Source organism: Sinohyriopsis cumingii, chromosome 16 (genome assembly GCF_028554795.1).
Source record: "Sinohyriopsis cumingii isolate HCF-2022 chromosome 16, ASM2855479v2, whole genome shotgun sequence".
Classification (NCBI taxonomy): Eukaryota; Metazoa; Mollusca; class Bivalvia; order Unionida; family Unionidae; genus Sinohyriopsis; species Sinohyriopsis cumingii.
The window spans coordinates 8,804,331-8,824,296 of record NC_142976.1 but is presented as its reverse complement, the minus strand read 5'-3'; the positions used below and the strand labels follow the sequence as shown (position 1 = coordinate 8,824,296).

Here is a 19,966-nt window from a genome sequence, read left to right as displayed (position 1 = left end):
TTCTATGACGTCTTTTAGTAAGTCAACTTTTCTGAGATCTCTTAATTAGAAGTAGATTTTATTGAAAGAATGAAAATATATTTTTAACCGAACCAAGTCTGAAATTCGATTTATGCTTGGAGAATCAAACGGACATTCTTAGTCATCGATTTGGAAATTACATAAAATTCGTTTTCTCTGTTTTTCCTTTCCTTTCCTAAGTGTTCAATATTTAATCTTGCTTTTAATTATTTTTGTTATTTTGAATTTTTTAAATCTTGTATTTTAATTTTAGTTTATTTAAATTTATTATTTGGAGCTTTAGTCATTTTATTTACGTTTCACTTTTATTAATTTTAATTTCAATTTTAATTTTATTGCTTTTATTTTAATTTATTTTATGTTTCTACTACATCCTTTTCCTGGAGAGAGAGTTGATATGGAGACATTATTATTTCTTGAATGGAAGGGTAGTTACTCACTGTTTCTTTTATCATTTAATCAAAACATTTGTTTTATTCTGCAGAAATAGAAAAAAAATAAGATATTTTGTCATTTTTCGTACCATGCTTTGTTTTCATACAAGGGCAATGTAAAATTAAAATTTTTCCTAATGTCAAAATTGGGCACATGTTGAGTTCTCATTTAAATGACAATAAGCATAATCTAGAACACTGCAGACAAAATATATTTTGGGCCAACATATCAGATTTTAGACGCAAAAGTCGATAACCAGTTTAAAAATCTATTTTTGACTTTGATGCCATAAAAACAGTTTTTGTCATCATTAAAAATCGACTTCCGATTATAATGTAATTATAGAAATATATTGTTGGTTATGATGTCGTACAAATTGATATAAAGGAATGCGCAAAAATTCGACCGCCGGTATAAACATACATTCGAGGTAACCACAATGACTTGAGATATTCAGGATGACGTCCGTCACATGTAATTGTATTGTCCGGTAATCCAACACTTTATTTGATATATATCATCAAATGTGTTGCAAGGCTAGTCATCAGTTTGTGCAACAATTACTTCGTTCTTACTTCGCTAAGCAAAATATTAAAAGTTTATCCCTGGTGAAAAGTACAATTTTCATACAGATATTCCAGAAAGAAGTTCATTGGGAAAACGTTTTAGTTCACTAAAAATTATTTCCTGCCGTTTACTATTTAAAAAAGATAATGTATACCACCTATTATTGAAAATGAACAAAATCTTTTGCTATCAATTAATGGAATGCGACTAATTCCGCAAACTGAATATCCTAATATACTCTACTAAATGAAACGATTATTGAACCTTTCATCTAAAAGCGAAAAGTCAGTTTTGTTTTCTAAATATTAAGATAAACACGAAACAACTTATTGTGTGTCAGTTAACTATTTCGTGACGACAAAGATAATTAATCTTACACAAGTTATACATTTTCAGAAATTGTGCAATATTCTGTCAATGCAGTTCGTATCCAAACAGTAGCTCTTGACAGCGAACAGGCATGATGCTGTATATTTGCACATATCTTGAACACTTTGTTTCACATTTGATCTTTGTTCCTGTACAAATTCAATTTCACTCAGTTCATCCAAGTGACATATTTTTGTATTTCAAAAAAGAGAAAACTTTGTAGACATTTCATTTTATATATATATATATATATATATATATATATATATATATATATATATATATATATATATATATATATATATATATATATATATATATATATATAGTGGTGTAGTGCTAAAGAAAGTAGTGAGAGACCGCATGTTACCCAGATGCATGGTGACAATGGCGCTGCACCAGTTCACACTAGATCAAATGTATGACATATAGACCGTTGTACATCCTAGACACATTTATTCAAGATGCAAAATTTAGAATAAAATCTAAGGCGATTACTCAAATAATCATCAATCACGGGCCTAGCGATGGTCAGTCCGAACCTAATCGACGTAGGTCTGTGGAAGCCAACCGGTTTTACACTACATCTTTGTCTTCAAATGGGCCCTTGGACCGAGCGAGGAGTTCCTCCTACTCTTCTATCCATACATCTTTCCGTTTTCGCGCAACTTCCATCTTTTTGTGTCTTAGCAGTGATAAAGCTTTGCAATTTCATCGTCACTCATTTTATCTATTCGACAGCAAGTGGAACTAGTGGTTACGTTTTGGTTCACTTTGCTGCTGAACGTGCAGCCGTTCTAACAGCTTTGAGCCGTCTTAATTGAGCTTGACGTAAGAGCGGAACCAATGGCCTAAGCTTTAGGATTTCCTCCTCTGAAAGTAGTTTTTTTTAGTGTATCGTCGCAGCACATTTGCATTTCTTATCACCGTAAAGTTGTGTATGCACACTATGCACTAATATTGTGATAATCCCGACCTGGTGCCCAAGTCTAATATACTAGCACACCACAAGGACATGGCTGGACAAAATAATGATAAGCTGAAAGACCAATGTCTACATGATCTCCTTATTTTACAAAACCTTTATTTTATTTATCTTTGGAAAAGAAAATAATCACAAATATAATGAAACTTGCTTGAAATAAATATGCAACTCTTGACAGAAAGTTTCCAAGCATTTACTTTATTCTTTAGAATACATATATTTTTTCGAATATGCTAATTACAATATTTTCGGACTTAATAAATTGATGGGCCTGATGTCCTTTGTTTACGCATTCTGAGTGTTTATTCACTCTCTTTTATTTCAGTGCTTCCGTACAATACAACCATTTATAATTTAAATAATAATTATAAACATAAGTTACCACTCCCAGAATTCATAACGAAACCTATTTATTCTCAGCATAAAATGTGTAACACAAGGTGAAAGATATTTGTTGGTCCATTTCACAATTTAATACAAAGAGTAGATAATATATTTAATTGATCGTGAGTTTCTTCTATGATAAGCTCAAATGTATCTTGGAAAAGAGTCTGCAATATATTTTAATTGACAGTGAGCTTCTTCTATGGGTAAGCTAGAATGCATATTGGAAAAGGGTCTGTAATATGTTTTAATTGACAGTAAGTTTCTTCTATGGGAAGTGATAAAGTATGTTGAAAGAGTGAAGTATAACATACAGTCATTTCGTAATGTCAAAAGAGAAAAATTGTTCCACCAAATATAAACATATATAACACCAATTCTTTTTTTTAACATTTTAGTAATTTACAGAAAAGTTCGACTAAAGAACATGAAGCTTAATGATTATTCATCATCATCATCTTTATTTCCTTCCATAGAAGATTACATGATATAAGAATAAATCATCTGAATGAATATATATATATATATATAGAGAGAGAGAGAGAGAGAGAGGAATTTAACATGGAACGGTTCGGTTCTGATAAAGAGATTGAGAACAGGAGAAAGGTGCATTATAAACTGTATTTATGTGAGTGAATATCGTATTTATGCCTTAGAAACTAAAAACAACACATATGCACTTACGTTTCTGAGGGAAATATAGTCCCAAAAATGACAACGATGTTTCAAGAACATATCATGAACAGAAAGCACATATGAAGCCAAGTTGTTTGAATGATTGAATTGCATCAGCACTAACTTATTTATATGTTTCCAAAGAAATTCTAATATTCGTAAACAAATTCCTCCCTTTTAATGTCACTCTGTTGTCTTTTGCATACGAATGTCTTGTTTTTCTTTCATCCAGTTCTTACTATATTCAGAGTTAGGATTTGTAAAGTGACTGTGAATAAACTAACGCAAGCATCGAATTAACAAACATTTTCCAGCGAGAGAGAGAGAGAGAGAGAGAGAGAGAGAGAAACACACAGAGCGAGACGGAAGTAAAAGTAAAAAGTGAAAGGATATTAGCTTTCTATATCAAATAATACTTAAAAACAAATCCAGACATACAGACACTGACTGTTTGAAATCGCAATGAAATTTCAAAAGCTTATCCCAAATGTCCATATTTTTTTTCGTTCATAATTATGTTCCAGAGTAAATAATGAAATGGTTTTCAGCGCTTTACTTAATTTTAGACAAATTATTTATAAATGTATTTTTCCAGTTAAGTAGGTAAACCACGAATTCGCTTATCTTCAAAAAGCATCCTAGAGAAATAAACTCAGGTTAAACCGAGGTAGCGAAAGACCGGAGACCATCTGGTAGATTGAAGATGGTTAGGTCCTAAATTAGTAAAATTTAAAGTGTCGTCACTGGCACAAAGTTCTTATGCAAAATATAGTAAGTGTTAAGTCAAACTGATTACTTCAGTGTATTCTTACAGACAAAGATATTCCATTACGTTTAGAAATCAGGGCCCCGAATGGCCGAGTGGTCCAAAGCACTCTCCGTTACGTATCACTGCCAACTCACCTCTGTCTGCGTGGGTTCGAGTCTCGGATTCGGCAGATATGGGTATGCAAGAAAGGTTGCCAGTAGCTTCTCGTGGGTCGGTGGTCCTTTCCGGGGTTTTCCCAGGTTCTTCCTCCACCATTAATACTGGCCGCCATGTATAACCTATCATGTGCTGAAAATGGCGTTAAACCCCACAATAACAACAACAACGTTTAGAGATCTATTCACAGAAGAAAAGAAGGAAACATTAATGTTCCCACTAAAGTATATAAAAGTGCATGGGGGCCGGGATGAAATGTAAACAGAACGCCAACTATTGGACAAAATGTTAATTACCTTCGGGTTTTCTTAGCGTCAGCTGTCCATAATAAAAAATATTTGAGTAAGATCAATTCTTGTCTAGAGTACGTTTTATATGGAAAATGTCTTAGGGAATCTGTATGAAACATTTTATTATAATGTATATTTAAAGACTGATAAAGTATTACTGTCAACTGTAATTGTTACATACATCTGATACAAAACATATGGTGGATTCGGATTTAGATTTATAATTGTCACCCGTTTTAAACAACAACAAAAAAAACGGTATTGCAATATAATTCTGGTTTTCATAAACTGATCAATGAAAAATATGTCAGATTTATGCAAACAATACAGATGGCTGCCAATGAGAATTGTAATATTAAGGATTGCTGAAATATCCAAAACCACCTATGAGTTTCATGTAGAATTTTACTGAAGATAAGAAGTATGAACATTTTTAACTTGGGATTTACTTCGAAATCATTGAAAGGGGTAACGAAATGTTTATTTACAATAAAAGCTTATACTGTGGCAAAATAAAATAAAAACGGTGTCTACTTTATCTTTTTTTTTAACTCCACTGATCAAATGATAAGGTTGTGAGAATAGTAAAGGGGGTGGAAGTTTTTGTTTTTTTATAAAGTATAGTGGGGGGTATTAATCTTGTATTTGGATTAGAGGTTTTAGGTTATATATATATATATATATATATATATATATATATATATATATATATATATATATATATATATATATATATATATATACAATGGGTGTCTTAGTGGGTAAGAGGATAGAGAAGATATTATTATTTATAAGGGATTTCAGTTTTATTGTCTAATAATCGTGTTTTGTATGTAAACCAGAAACCAGAAACCAGGCGAAATACAGACATGATAGAGTGGCTAGAGGTATTAATTTTATTTGCAAAAGGGATCGTAGGGCAGAAGAGGTTATGGAAGTTAGTTTTGTTTATAAGGGACTAATATTTTCTGTTTTGAATATCTATAATGTTACATCCTAGCCTGTCTGGTCAGTATAGGACTGAATGTTGGTAATTCCAAAAAGGCATGTTAAACAGTAGGTGGAATTTTATCTTTGCATTTCTTGTCACAGGCCAGAGAACCTAATAATGATAAACTTGTGATATATATAAGTTTCAGCGTTCTCTGTTGTTTTTTTTTTTCTTAATCTGATTTAATGAGTGTTTCTTAAAGGTCCCGCACATTTGAATTTATCTGACACATTGTATGATTCAGGCATGAGTAACATATTTATCTAAAACATCGTATGATTCAGCTATTTTTTTACAGCAACCTATGTCATCCTGTCTGTTGTGGTTCGATTTGTTGCTTAATTTCGCCTTCCTTATTGTAATAAACTCTATATTGACCATGAGTTTTCATCGCCATTTGAACAGTTATATTTGCAACACAGGCACAGTTATTAACTTCATGAGAAATACCATAGAGGCAGCGTTTGGTTTTGAGCATCACATCATCACCTCGTTATTTTGTATTACATTTTATACCTGATTCTGAGTGGAATTAGAATTACCAAAGTCTATAATCCATTGCGCTATTGTACATATCATTACATTAAAAAAATTCTTTATCACCTCTCTTTACATTCACTTTTCTTATTTCCTTTCTGATCTTTGCTACATATTTTTCGTATATGATCTTCTCATTGTACCTGACAATAAATTTATGAACGTATTATTTGACATATAATCTAATATTATTAAGTATTATTAGGAGTAGATAGGTCACCTCACCTAGGACATCTATATAAATTTTGAGACCAATCTGGTACATGAACTCCGCATTTTTAAAATTAGTTCTTTATGAACCGTGTAAAGAGCCAGGTCTCTCATAACAAATGATCGTTAGAGAAATGTCCTGTCAGCTGCATTTTGGATGAAGTGTTTCATATTATTCACAATTTAAAAATATTTTTTAAACATTGGCTTACTCTACTTTCCTTTACGAATAAGAATATTAAAAATAAGACAAAAGTATTAATTTTGAAAAATGTAATAGTGCTGAATTTATATTTACTTTCTTCGTTCTGAGTCTCCGCCATGCAGATCAATCTATAAATATTTGATGTTATTCAAGACGTCTTTGATAGTATGGCCTGAACCTTTTTATGTTTTTATTCTATTTATTTTTCTTTTGTAAGCAGCAACATAGTTCATTTAAAACGTCTTGTGTGTTGTGCTTGTGCGACATTCTTCTCCACATTATTTCTCCCTTGCTACACTCTTCTTGTAGTTTGAAATGAAAGTGTATCGGATTTAGAGAATAAACATTTAATTTGTCATTTTCGACACTGTAATATGACTGTCGTTTATGACTTGAGTTTCAAAGTGTGACCCATATATGGCTTCTATAGTTAGAATTATAGTCTGCAATGTTTATATTATTCTATACTTCAAGGCCAGTTGAAATTTTAGTCTTTGGTCTTTGGTTGCAGACCCTTACATTCATACATTTCTCATGTGACACGTGATGCAAAGCAAGCTGAACTTCTATTTGGTACCATAAAAACGTCTTATCATTCATAAAAACAAAAACTGGAATTAAAACCATTTTAGACATTCATATATATATATATATATATATATATATATATATATATATATATATATATATATATATATATATATATATATATATATACCAGAAATTTATGAAAGCAAGGGATTGTGTAATTTGATATTGCATTATGTCCATACGTACATATTTCATTCATCCACACGAGAATGGCAGACACAGAAAATTAAGACAAAAATGACGCAAGACAAAACTGACGCAAAGTATTAAAGTCATTGTATTTATTCAATTATCTACATTTATATGGTATCATAATGTAAACATTTCTTGAAGTGTAACATTCATTCTTGCCGGCATTGCATAACTGTTACTTAATACCATTTTGTGCGCTTAGAATACTGCTCAAATTCGTGATTTTCAATATTATTGTCTAAGAGTCTCAATGCAATAAATGTACAAATTCGATGTTCAGCATGAGTATGGGATCACTAATTATATTACAGCCAAAGAACCAGTCAATTGCTGGATGGAATGTTAAACACAATACTAAATATTTTAGATGTACCCATTAGCTAGTAAATGGATTTGATTTTCTTATATTATACATTTGATAAACTTTTATATATGTACTTTAGTTAATAGCAAACTATATACTTTTATTTTGATATGTTCATACCCTGTAGTTAGGTTTCTACTGAGCGAAGCTATATTATGAGGTGAAGACCATGGAGACCTGCTATTTAGGAGAAAGAGGCTAAGCAATATGCTACGAAGCACCTGTATATCAAGGCTTAAAAAATAATTCATAATAGTGGAAGCATGTGTGGTGTGCAGGTCAGCATAATGGAATACTTATTTTTTATTTTTAATGAATTTTCTATAGAAGCATAGAAATTCTTTCAATGTACAAGCTTAAGATGATGGACAAAATAAGCAGGTCGGGTGTAGCAGGTCGCAGGTTCGAGCCCCGTCCGAGTCATACCAGAGACTTATAAAAATGGTACTAGCAGCTGCTTCGCTTAACTCTCATTATTAAGAGGTTAACGTTAGAACTGTTCGGCCTGGTATCAGGATAATGTGACTGCGTGGGACAAGATGCACATGTCTGGAGCATGATGCACCAGTGCTAAACATCACAATAAACTGTCACACTGCAGACATAGTAATGATATGACTGAAAATGTTCTAAAGCTACCTTAAAAATACAAATCACACACAGCTTCCGATTTGATGTGACAAAGTACCAGTAAAGCTACACACTTTTAATAATACCAATGACCTTGGGCGAGCGTAACACTGTCTGAACAGACGAAAATTTAAGGATTTTTACCTTCTCTGGTTCTTAACTTATCACAGCTCTAACGTATATATTCGAAGGGTTTTCAACAGTTTTCTTCACACCAAAGATAACGTTTCGACGATACGGACCCATTTTAAGTTAAGTCTGCGTCGAGTTGCAGTGTACAAATCAAAGCAGGTTTTACATTACTGAACAGAAAAAAGCTGACAGTATATGCAAAACTAATCGATAACTGACGTACGCTGTATATTCAGTGATGTTGAACTTAACCCGCCTGCTAACGATGGAGAATGTATACAGACTGATCCACACGGTACTAATCTCTATCCAGGGACAAGTACCAAATTCTACCTCAGCACAATATTTATCTAGTCAAAACGAGAGGACGAGTGGCTTTCCTGAACCTTGATAAGCTAACGTGAAATGTTAAACAAATCATCCTAATCGCTACAGCTATATCTTCTTGCTGTTGTGGTCGGTGTAGGTACGGTTTTTAAGGATATCGGTTGTGTTATATCGTGATGCAATTCCTTGAAACATGTGACACATAAGCAAATAATGGATTTAGTTGTATCATGTTCCAATTACTTATGAACCATAAACGCTTTATTATGTCCTCTCTCTCACACACACACACACACACACGCTCGCAAACACACACACACACACACACACATATATATATATATATATATATATATATATATATATATATATATATATATATATATATATATATATATATATATATATATATATATATAGCATACGATATGAAAATAAGAATTAGTTCTTTATACATCCTTTTAAATTACTCTTTGAAAACACAGTACAATCGTTTATTACAAATTAAAAGATATTTGGTTGTCTTGTGGAGACTTTATGCAGACGTTATGAAAGTCTGATTAGTATAAAGTATCCTAAACCATGTAGGATTAATTTTTCAGTTTACAAGTTCTATGATGAGGCATGCGTCCCTTTGCAAGAAGGTTAGATTTCATTCGGGGCTATATGCACAATATACACTGTTATGGCTGTAATTTCAAACATGTCGGAAATAATATTATAAATGCACAAAATATTCAAGAGTTACGTTTCACTTTCACAGGAAATGTAAGCTTTAACAAAATAAACTTAAGTTCCTATTGTTTCATTGTAAAATTGCCGAAATGGCTTTGAAATATAAATCGTTTGACCCCTAACGACATCTGAGCTTTAATGTTCTTTAATGGATAAAGATCATGTGTTATGTTCCTAAGTGTTTTTACATAGACAACAATATTTAAACTGTCATAAATAAATATACTTTCTGCCATACTCTGGCAGACGTATCATATACCTTTCAAGAGATCGACCTTTGGCACCTTTAAGATCACACCTATGACCGACTCATCAACACCTTTAAGAAAACACCTTTGACCGACCCATCAACACCTTTAAGAACACACATCTGACCGACCCATCGACAACTTTAAGATCACACCTTTGACCGAACCATCAACAACTTTAAGATCACGCCTTTGACAGACCCATCAACACCTTTAAGATCACACCTTTGACCGACCCATCAACACCTTTAAGATCACGCCTTTACGGCAACTTTAGATAGAAAGCTCTTCTCTTGTTATGTAATGTGTGAGTCGAAGACCCTTTTCATGTGCATGCCTTATTTCCAGAAAGAGTTTTATATGTCACAAATTCCGTAAAAATCAATTAGAACACTTATAATTAAAATTAAAGTTAAGTGGTGTATATAGTAGTACAGTAAAACCTGTCTTGAGAGACCACTGCTATGAGAGACCGCCTGTCTTGAGAGACCAGGTTCTCCATGTACAGATTTAGAGATTATACAGTGTTATAACCTGTTTTGAGAGGTCACCTGTCATGAGAGACCATTATGTTTTGGCAGAAGGGGTGGTCTTTCAAGACAGGTTCCACTGTACACATACTCTCTCTCTCTCTCTCTCACTCTCTCTCTCTCTCTGTTTTTGTCTGTCTCTGTCTGTCTGTCTGTCTCTGTCTGTCTGTCTCTCTCTCTCTCTCTCTCAGTCCCTGTTTTACTATGGTGTTGTAACAATCGAAGATGGGCTTGGGTCTAATACCTGTAGTATGTAAAGAATATGATTGGGCCAGGGTCTAATACATTTCTAAGATCGCAATGATCGGGACTGGTTTAATCCTCCACGTAAAGTTTCAGTCAAATATTTAACTACTGGAAGGTTACCATGACTTGCTGCTATGTGCAGTACGTCTGCACCGTCATTAGTCCTTGCTGAAACGTCTAAACCAGCCTCTATCAAAGTCTCCATCAAAGGGACACTACCCCTTCTCGAAGCACAGTGTAACACTGTCCATCCTTTGTTATCGGGTTGTTGTAATAGTCGTGAATTGTTTTCAATTAAATATTTAACTACTGTCAGGTTATCATTGCAAGCCGCAATGTGTAGTACATGAGCACCATCACTGGCCTTGGCTGTGATGTCTAATCCAGCCGCTGTCAGAGTCTTTATCATAGGGACATTACTTCTTTCAGCTGCAGAATGCAATGCTGTCCATCCATTCTTGTTAACCTGTTGTACCAACCCAGGATAGCTCTGAATCAAATATTTGACTATTGGCAGGTTATCTTTGCCTGCTGCAATGTGTAATGCATGAGCACCTTCATTGGTCCTGGCTATGACGTCTGATCCACCTTCTATTAGAGTCGTTATCAGTAATACACTGCCTTCTTCAGCAGCAAAGTGTAATGGTGTCCATCCATTGTTGTTAGTCTGTAGCAACAATTGTGGATTGGAGTAAATCAAATATTTAACTACTGACAGGTCATTATTCCCTGCTGCGATGTGTAGGACATTTTCGCCCTCATTGGTCCTGGCTGTGATGTCTAATCCACTCTGTATAAGAATTTCGATCATAGGGACACTGCCACCTGCAACTGCAAAATGCAGTGTTGTCCATCCAATGTTATCAGGCTGTTGTAACAATCCTGGATAAGTTTCAATCCAATATTTAACTACTGTAAGGTTATCATTGATTGCTGCAATGTGTAGAACATTGTGGCCATCACTATCCTTGGCCGAGATGTCCAATCCAGCCTCTATCAGAGTCTCCATAATGCGGACACTGTCTTCTTCTGCAGCACAGTGTAATGCCGTCCATCCATTGTTGTTAGTCTGTTGCAACAATCCTGGATAGGTTTGAGTCAAATATTTAACCATGTTTAGGTTACCATTGCTTGCTGCAATGTGTAGTACATGAGCACCATCATTGGCCCTCGCTGTGATGTCTAATCCAGCCGCTATTAGAGTCTCCATCATAGGTACATTGCTTCCTGCAGCAGCACAGTGCATTGCTGTCCATCCATTGTTATCAAGCAGTTGCAATAAACTTGGACTGCATTCAATCAAATATTTAGCTACTTCCAGGTTATCTTTCTTTGCTGCAATATGTAGCACATGAGCCCCATCACTGTCCCTGGCTGTGATGTCTACTCCAGCTTCTATGAGAGTCTCCATCATTGGTACACTGCTTCCTGCAGCAGCACAGTGTAATGCTGTCCATCCATCATCAGCAACCTGTTGTAACAACTGTGGATTGGTTGCAATCAGATATTTAACTACTGTAAGGTTATCTTTGCCTGCTGCAATGTGTAGAGCATGAGCACCATCATGGGCCCTGGCTGTGATGTCTAATCCAGCTTCTATCAAAGTTTGCATTATCGGGACGCTACCTCGTCCAGCAGCACAGTGTAATGCTGTCCATCCATTGTTGCTGGTCTGTTGTAACAATTCTGGACTGGTATGTATCAAATATGTAACTATTATGAGGTTATCATTCTTAGCTGCAATATGTAAGATATTGGACCCATCATTGGCTCTAGATGTGATGTCTAATCCAGCCTGTATCAGAGAAACCATTATAGGAACACTGCGTTCTGCAGCAGCATAGTGTAAAGCTGTTCGTCCATTGATATCAGGCTGTTGTAATAACTTTGGATTGGTTTCAATCAAATATTTAACTATTGCGAGGTTATTGTTCTTTGCAGCGATGTGTAGTACATGAGCACCATCATTGGCCCTGGCCGTGATATCTAATCCAGCCGCTATCAGAGTCTCCATGACATGGACACTGCTGTTTCCAGCAGCGCAGTGTAAGACTGTCAAACCATTGTTGTTTGTCTGTTGTAGCAATCCTGGATTCGTTTGAATCAAATATTGAACTATTGGCAGATTATCATTACTTGCTGCAATATGTAGCACATTATCACCGTCATTGGTCCTGGATTTGATGTCTAATCCAGCCTCTATCAGAGTCTCCATCATCAGGACACTGCTTTTACCAGCAGCACAGTGTAATGCTGTCCAGCCAGTGTTGTTAGTCTGTTTTAGCAATCCTGGATTAGTTTGAATCAAATATTGAACTATTGGCAGGTTATCATTACCTGCTGCAATGTATAGTACATGTGCACCATCATTTGTCCTTGATGTGCTGTCTGAACCAGCCTCTATTAGGGTCTCTATCATAGGGACACTGCTTCGTTCAGCAGCATAATGTAATGCTGTCCATCCATTCTTGTTTATATGTTTTAATAATCCTGGATTATTTTGAATCATATATTTAACAACTGTCAGGTTATCATTCTTTGCAGCAATGTGTAGTACACCAACACCATCATTGGCTGTGGCTGTAATGTCTAATCCAGCCTCTATCAGGGCCTCAATCATGGGAACATTGCTCCTTTCAGCTGCACAGTGTAATGCTGTCCATCCATTGTTCTTAGTCTGTTTTAACGATCCTGGATAGGTTTGAATCAAATACGTAACTACCGTCAGGTTATCATTCTTTGCCGCTATGTGCACTGCACGAGCACCATCATTGGCCCTAGCTGTTGTGTCTAATCCAGCCTCTATCAGAGTCTCCATCAAAGGAATACTGCCTCTTCCAGCAGCACAGTGTAATGGTGTCCATCCATTGTCGTTCGTTTGGTGTAACAATCCTGGATTGGTTTGAATCAAATATTTAACCACTGCCCGGTTATCATTGCCCGCTGCAATGTGAAGTATATGAGAACCATCATTGGTCCTGGCTCTGATGTCTAATCCCGCCTGTATCAGAGTTTCCATCATAAAGGCACTGCTTCCTCTGGCAGCAAAGTGTAACGCTGTTCGTCCATTGATATCCGTCTGTTGTAATAATCTTGGGTTGGTTTCAATTAAATACTTAACAACTTCCAGGTTATCTTTCTTCGCTGCAATGTGTAGTACTTGGGCACCGTCATTGTCCCTGGCCGTGATGTCCATTCCAGCCTCTATCAGAGTCTCCATCATGGGGACACTGCTTCTAGCGGCAGCGAAGTGTAATGCTGTCAGACCATTGCTATTAGTCATTTGTAACAATCCTGGATTAGTTTCAATCAAATATTTAGTTACGCTCAGGTTATTGTTGCCAGCTGCAATGTGTAGAATATGCGTGCCATTATAGATCCTGGCTACAATGTCTAATCCAGCCGCTATCAGAGTCTCCATCATGGGGACACTGCCGATTACCGCACCATAGTGTAATGCTGTCAATCCATTGTTATTAGTCTCTTGTAACAATTCTGGATTGATTTGAATAAGATATTTAACTACTGGCAGGTTATCATTTCCTGCTGCAATGTGTAGTGCATTAGCACCCTCACTAGTCCTGGCTGTGACGTCTATACCGGCCTCAATCAGAGTCTCTACCATTGAGACACTGCTTCTTATAGCGGCACAGTGTAATGCTGTCCATCCATTGTTATCAGTCTCTCGAAATAATTGTGGATTGATTTGAATCAAATATTTAACTACTGAGAGGTTATTACTGGCTGCTGCAATGTGTATTACCTGACAACCATTATTGTCTCTGGATGCGATGTCAACTCCAGCCTCTATCAGATTCTGTATCAACTGAACACTATCACTTACAGCAGCATAATGTGCAGCTGTCAGTCCATTTTTATCAGTATGTTGTAGTAATCCGGGATTGGATTCAGTCAAATATCTAACTACAGCCATGTTCTCATTGTTTGCCGCAATGTGTAGTACATGATCACCATTACTTGTCCTAGCTGTGATGTCTAATCCATTCTCTCTCAGAAGTTCCATCATAGCGACACTGCCTCCTGCAGCAGCACAGTGTAATGCTGTCCATCCATTATTATTAGTCTGTTGTATGAATCCTGGGTTGGTTTCAATCAAATATCTAACTACTCTCAAGTTATCATTGTTTGCGGCAATGTGTAGTACGGTATCACCGGTAATGGTGCTGGTTGTAATGTCTAGCCCTGCCTCTATTAGAGTCTCCAACATGGGAACATCGCCTTCTGCAGCAGCACAGTGCAATGCTGTCCGTCCACTGCTATCTCTCTGGTGAAGCAAATCTGGATTAGTTTTAATCAAATATTTTACTACCGCCAAGTCATAATTGGTGGCTGCTATGTGTAGTACGTGCCCACCATTATTGTTCCTGGCAGTTACGTCTAATCCAGCCTCTATCAGAATCTGTATCACAGACACACTGCCTTTAGCAGCAGCATAGTGTACTGCTGTCGATCCACTTGTATCAGTCTGTTGTAACAATCCTGTATTGGTTTCGATCAAATATTTAACTATTGTCAGGTTATCATTGCTTGCAGCAATGTGTAATACGTGACTACCAGTATTACTCCTGGATGCGATGTCCAATCCAGCCTCTATTAGTATCTCCATCATAGCAATACTACTGGCTGCAGCAGCAAAGTGTAATGCTGTCCATCCATTGTTGTCTGACTGTTGTAATATCAGGGGATTGGTTTTAATCAAATATTTAACTACTTCCAGGTTATTATTGCTTGCTGCAATATGTAGTACGTGAGCACCATTGTTGCTTCTGGCTGTGATGTCTATTCCATCCTTGATTAGAATCTTCATCACAGGGACACTGCCTCTTGCGGCAGCATAGTGTGCAGCTGTCAGTCCATTGTTATCAGTCTGTTGTAATAATACTGGATTGGTTTCGATCAAATATTTAACTACTTCAAGGTTATCATTGCTCGCTTCAATATGTAGAACGTGAGAATCGTTATCGCTTAAGGCCCTGATGTCCAACTCAGCCGCTCTCAGGATCTCCATCATGGAAACGCTGATTCCTAGAGCGGCATAGTGTAATGCCGTCCGTCCATTGATATCAGTCTGTTGTAATAATGGAGGATTGGTTTGAATCAAGTATCTAACTATTGTCAGGTTATTGTTGTATGCTGCAATGTGTAGTACATGAGCACCATCATTGGTTCTAGCTTTGATGTCCAATCCATCCTCTATCAGAGTCTCTATCATAAGGACACTGCTTCTTACTGAAGCAAAGTGTAATGCTGTCCAACCATTTTTATCTGTCTGTTTTGATAAGAAAGTATTGTTCCGAATGAGATATTTAACAACTTCCACATTACCAGTGATTGCTGCTGCGTGGAGTATGTTACTGCCATTTTTGGTCTTTGTCGTGATGTCCAATCCAGCCTTTATCAGAGTCTCCATCACAGAAACATTTCCTGTTGCAGCAGCAGAGTGTCCTGCAGTGCGTCCATATTTATCAACCTGTTGTAACAATCCTGGATTGGTTTCAGTCAAATATTTAACTACCTCCAGATTATCATAACTTGCTGCAATATGTAGTACGTGACCACCGTTATTGGTCCTGCTTGTAGTGTCTAATCCAACCGCAGTTAGAATATCCATCATAGGGACACTACTGCTTACAGCCGCATAGTGTAATGCGGTCCGACCCTCGTTATCTGTATGTGGCAATGAAAGAGGATTGGTGTCAATCAAATACTTAGCTATTGACAGGTTATCGCTGATTGCTGCAATATGTAGTACATGAGCACCATATATGGTCCTGGCCGTGATGTCTAATCCAGCCTTTATAAGCTTCTCCATCATAGCCACACTGCTTCCTCCAGCAGCAAAGTGCAAAGCTGTTAATCCATTGTTATCAGACTGTTTTATTAATCCTGGATTTGTCTCAATCAAATATTTAGCCATTTGTATATTGTCATTGATTACTGCAATGTGGAGCACGTGAATGCCATTATTGTTTCCGGCTGTAATATCTAATCCAGCCTCTAACAAGGCCTGCATCACAAGAACACTGCCTCCTTTAGCAGCACTGTGTGCTGCTGTACATCCGTTTTTGTCAGTTGTCTGTATTAGACGAGGAATTGTTTTGATCAGATAATTTACCATTCTGATATCTGAGTTTGCTGCTGCTGTATGAAGCAATGTTTCATCTTCTCTAGTCCTTCCTTCAGGGTCTATTTCTACGCTAAGAATTTTCACAAGTTCTATATTTTCTGAAACTGCTGCAAAATGAATAGCTGTCCATCCTAAGTTGCTTGTTTTGTGTACCAATTCTGGATACCTCGTCGTGAGATGCTTCACCATGTCTGTTCTGCCAAAAGTGCATGCAGTATGGAAAAGGTTAACCTCATGATGACATGTAGAATGATTGGGCATGCACATTTGGATAGCCTTTACAAGACCTTTTCTGTTGTTAATTCTGACGGCAGCATTTATATTTCCTTTTTCAAGAACTAGCATTTCCATGATTGAAACATTTCCCGTCGAAGCTGCAGCGAACATAACAACGTCATCAACCTTTTCTTGAAATTTGATTAAATTTTCCAAGATATCCTTTTCTTCTGCGAGGCATGCATTAGAGGTGGCTAAAGAGAGCTGTCTTTTGACAATATCATGGTCACGTATGCAACACTGGGAAACAATTTTAATAATTCTTTCCACAACTTTTGTGCTTTTTGCATAAATTAAATGGACCAGTAGACTCTTTCCATTGGAATCTCTTTTAGACAAAAAGCTTATCACATCATCCACTGTAGTAATTGTCTTTAAAAAGTAAGCCACAAAACGGACGTTTTTCCAAACAAGTGCTTCTGCAATGTTTTTAAATGACTCGATTTCACCAGATTCAAGACCTTCTCTAAATCGTTCGTGCACAACTCCAAAATGAGTGTCATTTATCATTATCTTGACGTTTAGGAAGTCCTCTCCATCCAATCTGTCTGATTCCGTTACTACAATACACATCTTAGACAACTGTTTCAAAGAACACAATTTCAGTGTTACATTCTGGTAGGATTTAACAAACGAAATTAGCACCGCTGTTTCGATACAGTCATGTTGAAAGCTGAATTTATTTGTTTCTTTCTTGTATTCTACAAGTGTGCCGCAAAGAGTCTGACCAACATTTTTTATTTGACCAATATTCAACTTCTTCTTGAGCCCACAGTAGTCAGATATTGTTTTCATTTTATTATTTAATTCATCCAGTCTATTTTCTAAAGATAGATGTCCACCAGATAGCATGAGCAGTACGAGAAAAGCATAGACTTCCGGACTTGTCCTCGATAGTTCTTCGACCTCTTCAATAAGAAACCTATTATTTGAGAAGACGTTCTTCAAATCAACTGTTAAATGTTGTCTGGATCGAAATATTTTGCAATTCTGTGGAAAACCAATAATGTTTTTCATTTCCAATATATCATGAATGGCAAATGTGTCATGTGTATCTATACATGTTGGGATATATTTCACCAACATTTGCATCCTTTCATCTCTTGTTAGGCAGTGTTTATCATCACAGATATCAACAACATGGGAATTAAAAATCAAAGAAAATGCCTCGTTTCTCAAAAGAGATGGTTTGATAGATAATACAATTTGGGTCCTAATGCAGATGATTAGGAAAATAGAGCTGTTGCTGAGATTTGGGTGAATTAATTCCGAGATCTTTTTCCAACTATCAAGATCTGTTTCTGAGAGTCCGTATTTTCCCAGGACGTCATCAAGAAAGACAACCAATGGTAACTTTGTGTCAATTATTTCTTCCCACTCGCTCACATTATCTATCTGTACAGGCTGAATTTCGTTGTTCTTTTCTATAAGATCTGCTGCAAGAGACAAAGCTAAATAAGTTTTTCCTTCTCCAGGTTTTCCCTGTAGTACGAGATGTTTGTGTTGAAGCAGAATGTCTCTAGCATGATCAAAAGCTCTTGTGTTAACATGGAGATCTTTGGTGTCACTTTTATGTCTTTCTATTCTTCCTTTCATCAGACCTGTTTGATTAATAAACATAAATAAAATCATCAGATACTTTTTGATATCCAATATGATTCTTATAGCTTCATCATATTACAATATGAATAATAATAATAGAATTCTTCAACATGGTCATCATCGCTGTCATCGTAATCATCATTACATTTATTATTAATGTATGAGTAACAGAAATAGCAAAACTCCAACATCAAATGTAAATATAAATGGATCAAATTTATTTATTACGTTATATTTATGATAACTCATTTTCAAAGACTTATTAATGATCTTGAGCTAACTTGAAATGTTAAACAAATCTTCAAGTTTTACCGTTATATATTCTTGCTGTTGTGGTCGGTGTATGTACAGTTTTATAAGGATCTAGACTGTGCTTTATCATGATGCAATTACTTCAAACATTCGACACAATAACCAATAATGGAATTAGTTGTATCATGTTCTAATTACTTATGAATCATAAACGTTCAATTATATTTTCTCTCTCACTCACGCTCACTAATGCGTTACATTATATATATATATATATATATATATATATATATATATATATATATATATATATATATATACTATTGTACTAGTTAGCAAAATGAAATGGACAATGAGGAGCCTTCTATTGTACTGAATATACATATTTATGTTGTTTATTACTTTTGGGTTATAAAAAAGTACTTCTCTACTAATAAATGATTTGGTACCTGGGCCTGCATTGGCTTAAATGAAATACTTGCAGACTTAACAAGGGCCTCTCTGTCTGTCTGTCTGTCTGTCTGTCTGTCTCTCTTAATAGATGAAAGTGTATGATTTAATACTCATCCAACCTAGTAGCAGAAACATAAATAATGTAGCACATTATACTCTCTCACATTTTCTAATCACAATGTTCGAACAGACCAACATATATTGAATTATAACGGTTTGAATATCCTATGAATGTTGATGATCCGCATTGTCATATTTGTTCCAAGTATCGGACATACTGTTGTCAAGTTTACACAACTCTCTGAATCTTTATGTATGTTGATAGTGAAAAACAGCAAATGAGCAGTAAATATAGTTTACGTTTTTTAGCTGTTATTAGGCAAAGTGTAACGTAATTTATTCTGATTCTTATTAACACCAGTCTGAAAATAACTGTTCAATAGGCATACAAAATATGCAAAGAAAGATTACCCTGAATTGCCGACACATCTTAGATAGGCATCAAAAAACAATACCCGAAGCTGCCCAGCTAGCTTAAGGGTAAGAAGTTTCAACGAGGACTAAAAGTATTGCGGAACTCACTACAGAAGAACATTTGACAAAATCGGCATAGAATCCACATTGTATAAGTCGTAACTGTACTCAC

At 35.7% G+C, this 19,966-nt stretch overlaps 1 protein-coding gene across 1 annotated transcript in view; it reads right to left on the bottom strand.

Annotated features, from left to right (window-relative positions):
• Positions 1-7,444: 7,444 nt before the first annotated feature.
• LOC149779905 (uncharacterized) overlaps positions 7,445-19,966 on the bottom strand; it is an 84,601-nt gene continuing 72,079 nt past the window's right edge. The window contains exon 13 of the mRNA XM_089937330.1: positions 7,445-18,614. Within this exon, the coding sequence (XP_089793456.1) occupies positions 10,633-18,614 (7,982 nt within the window). The 3' untranslated portion in view covers positions 7,445-10,632. The remainder of the gene's footprint in view (positions 18,615-19,966) is intronic.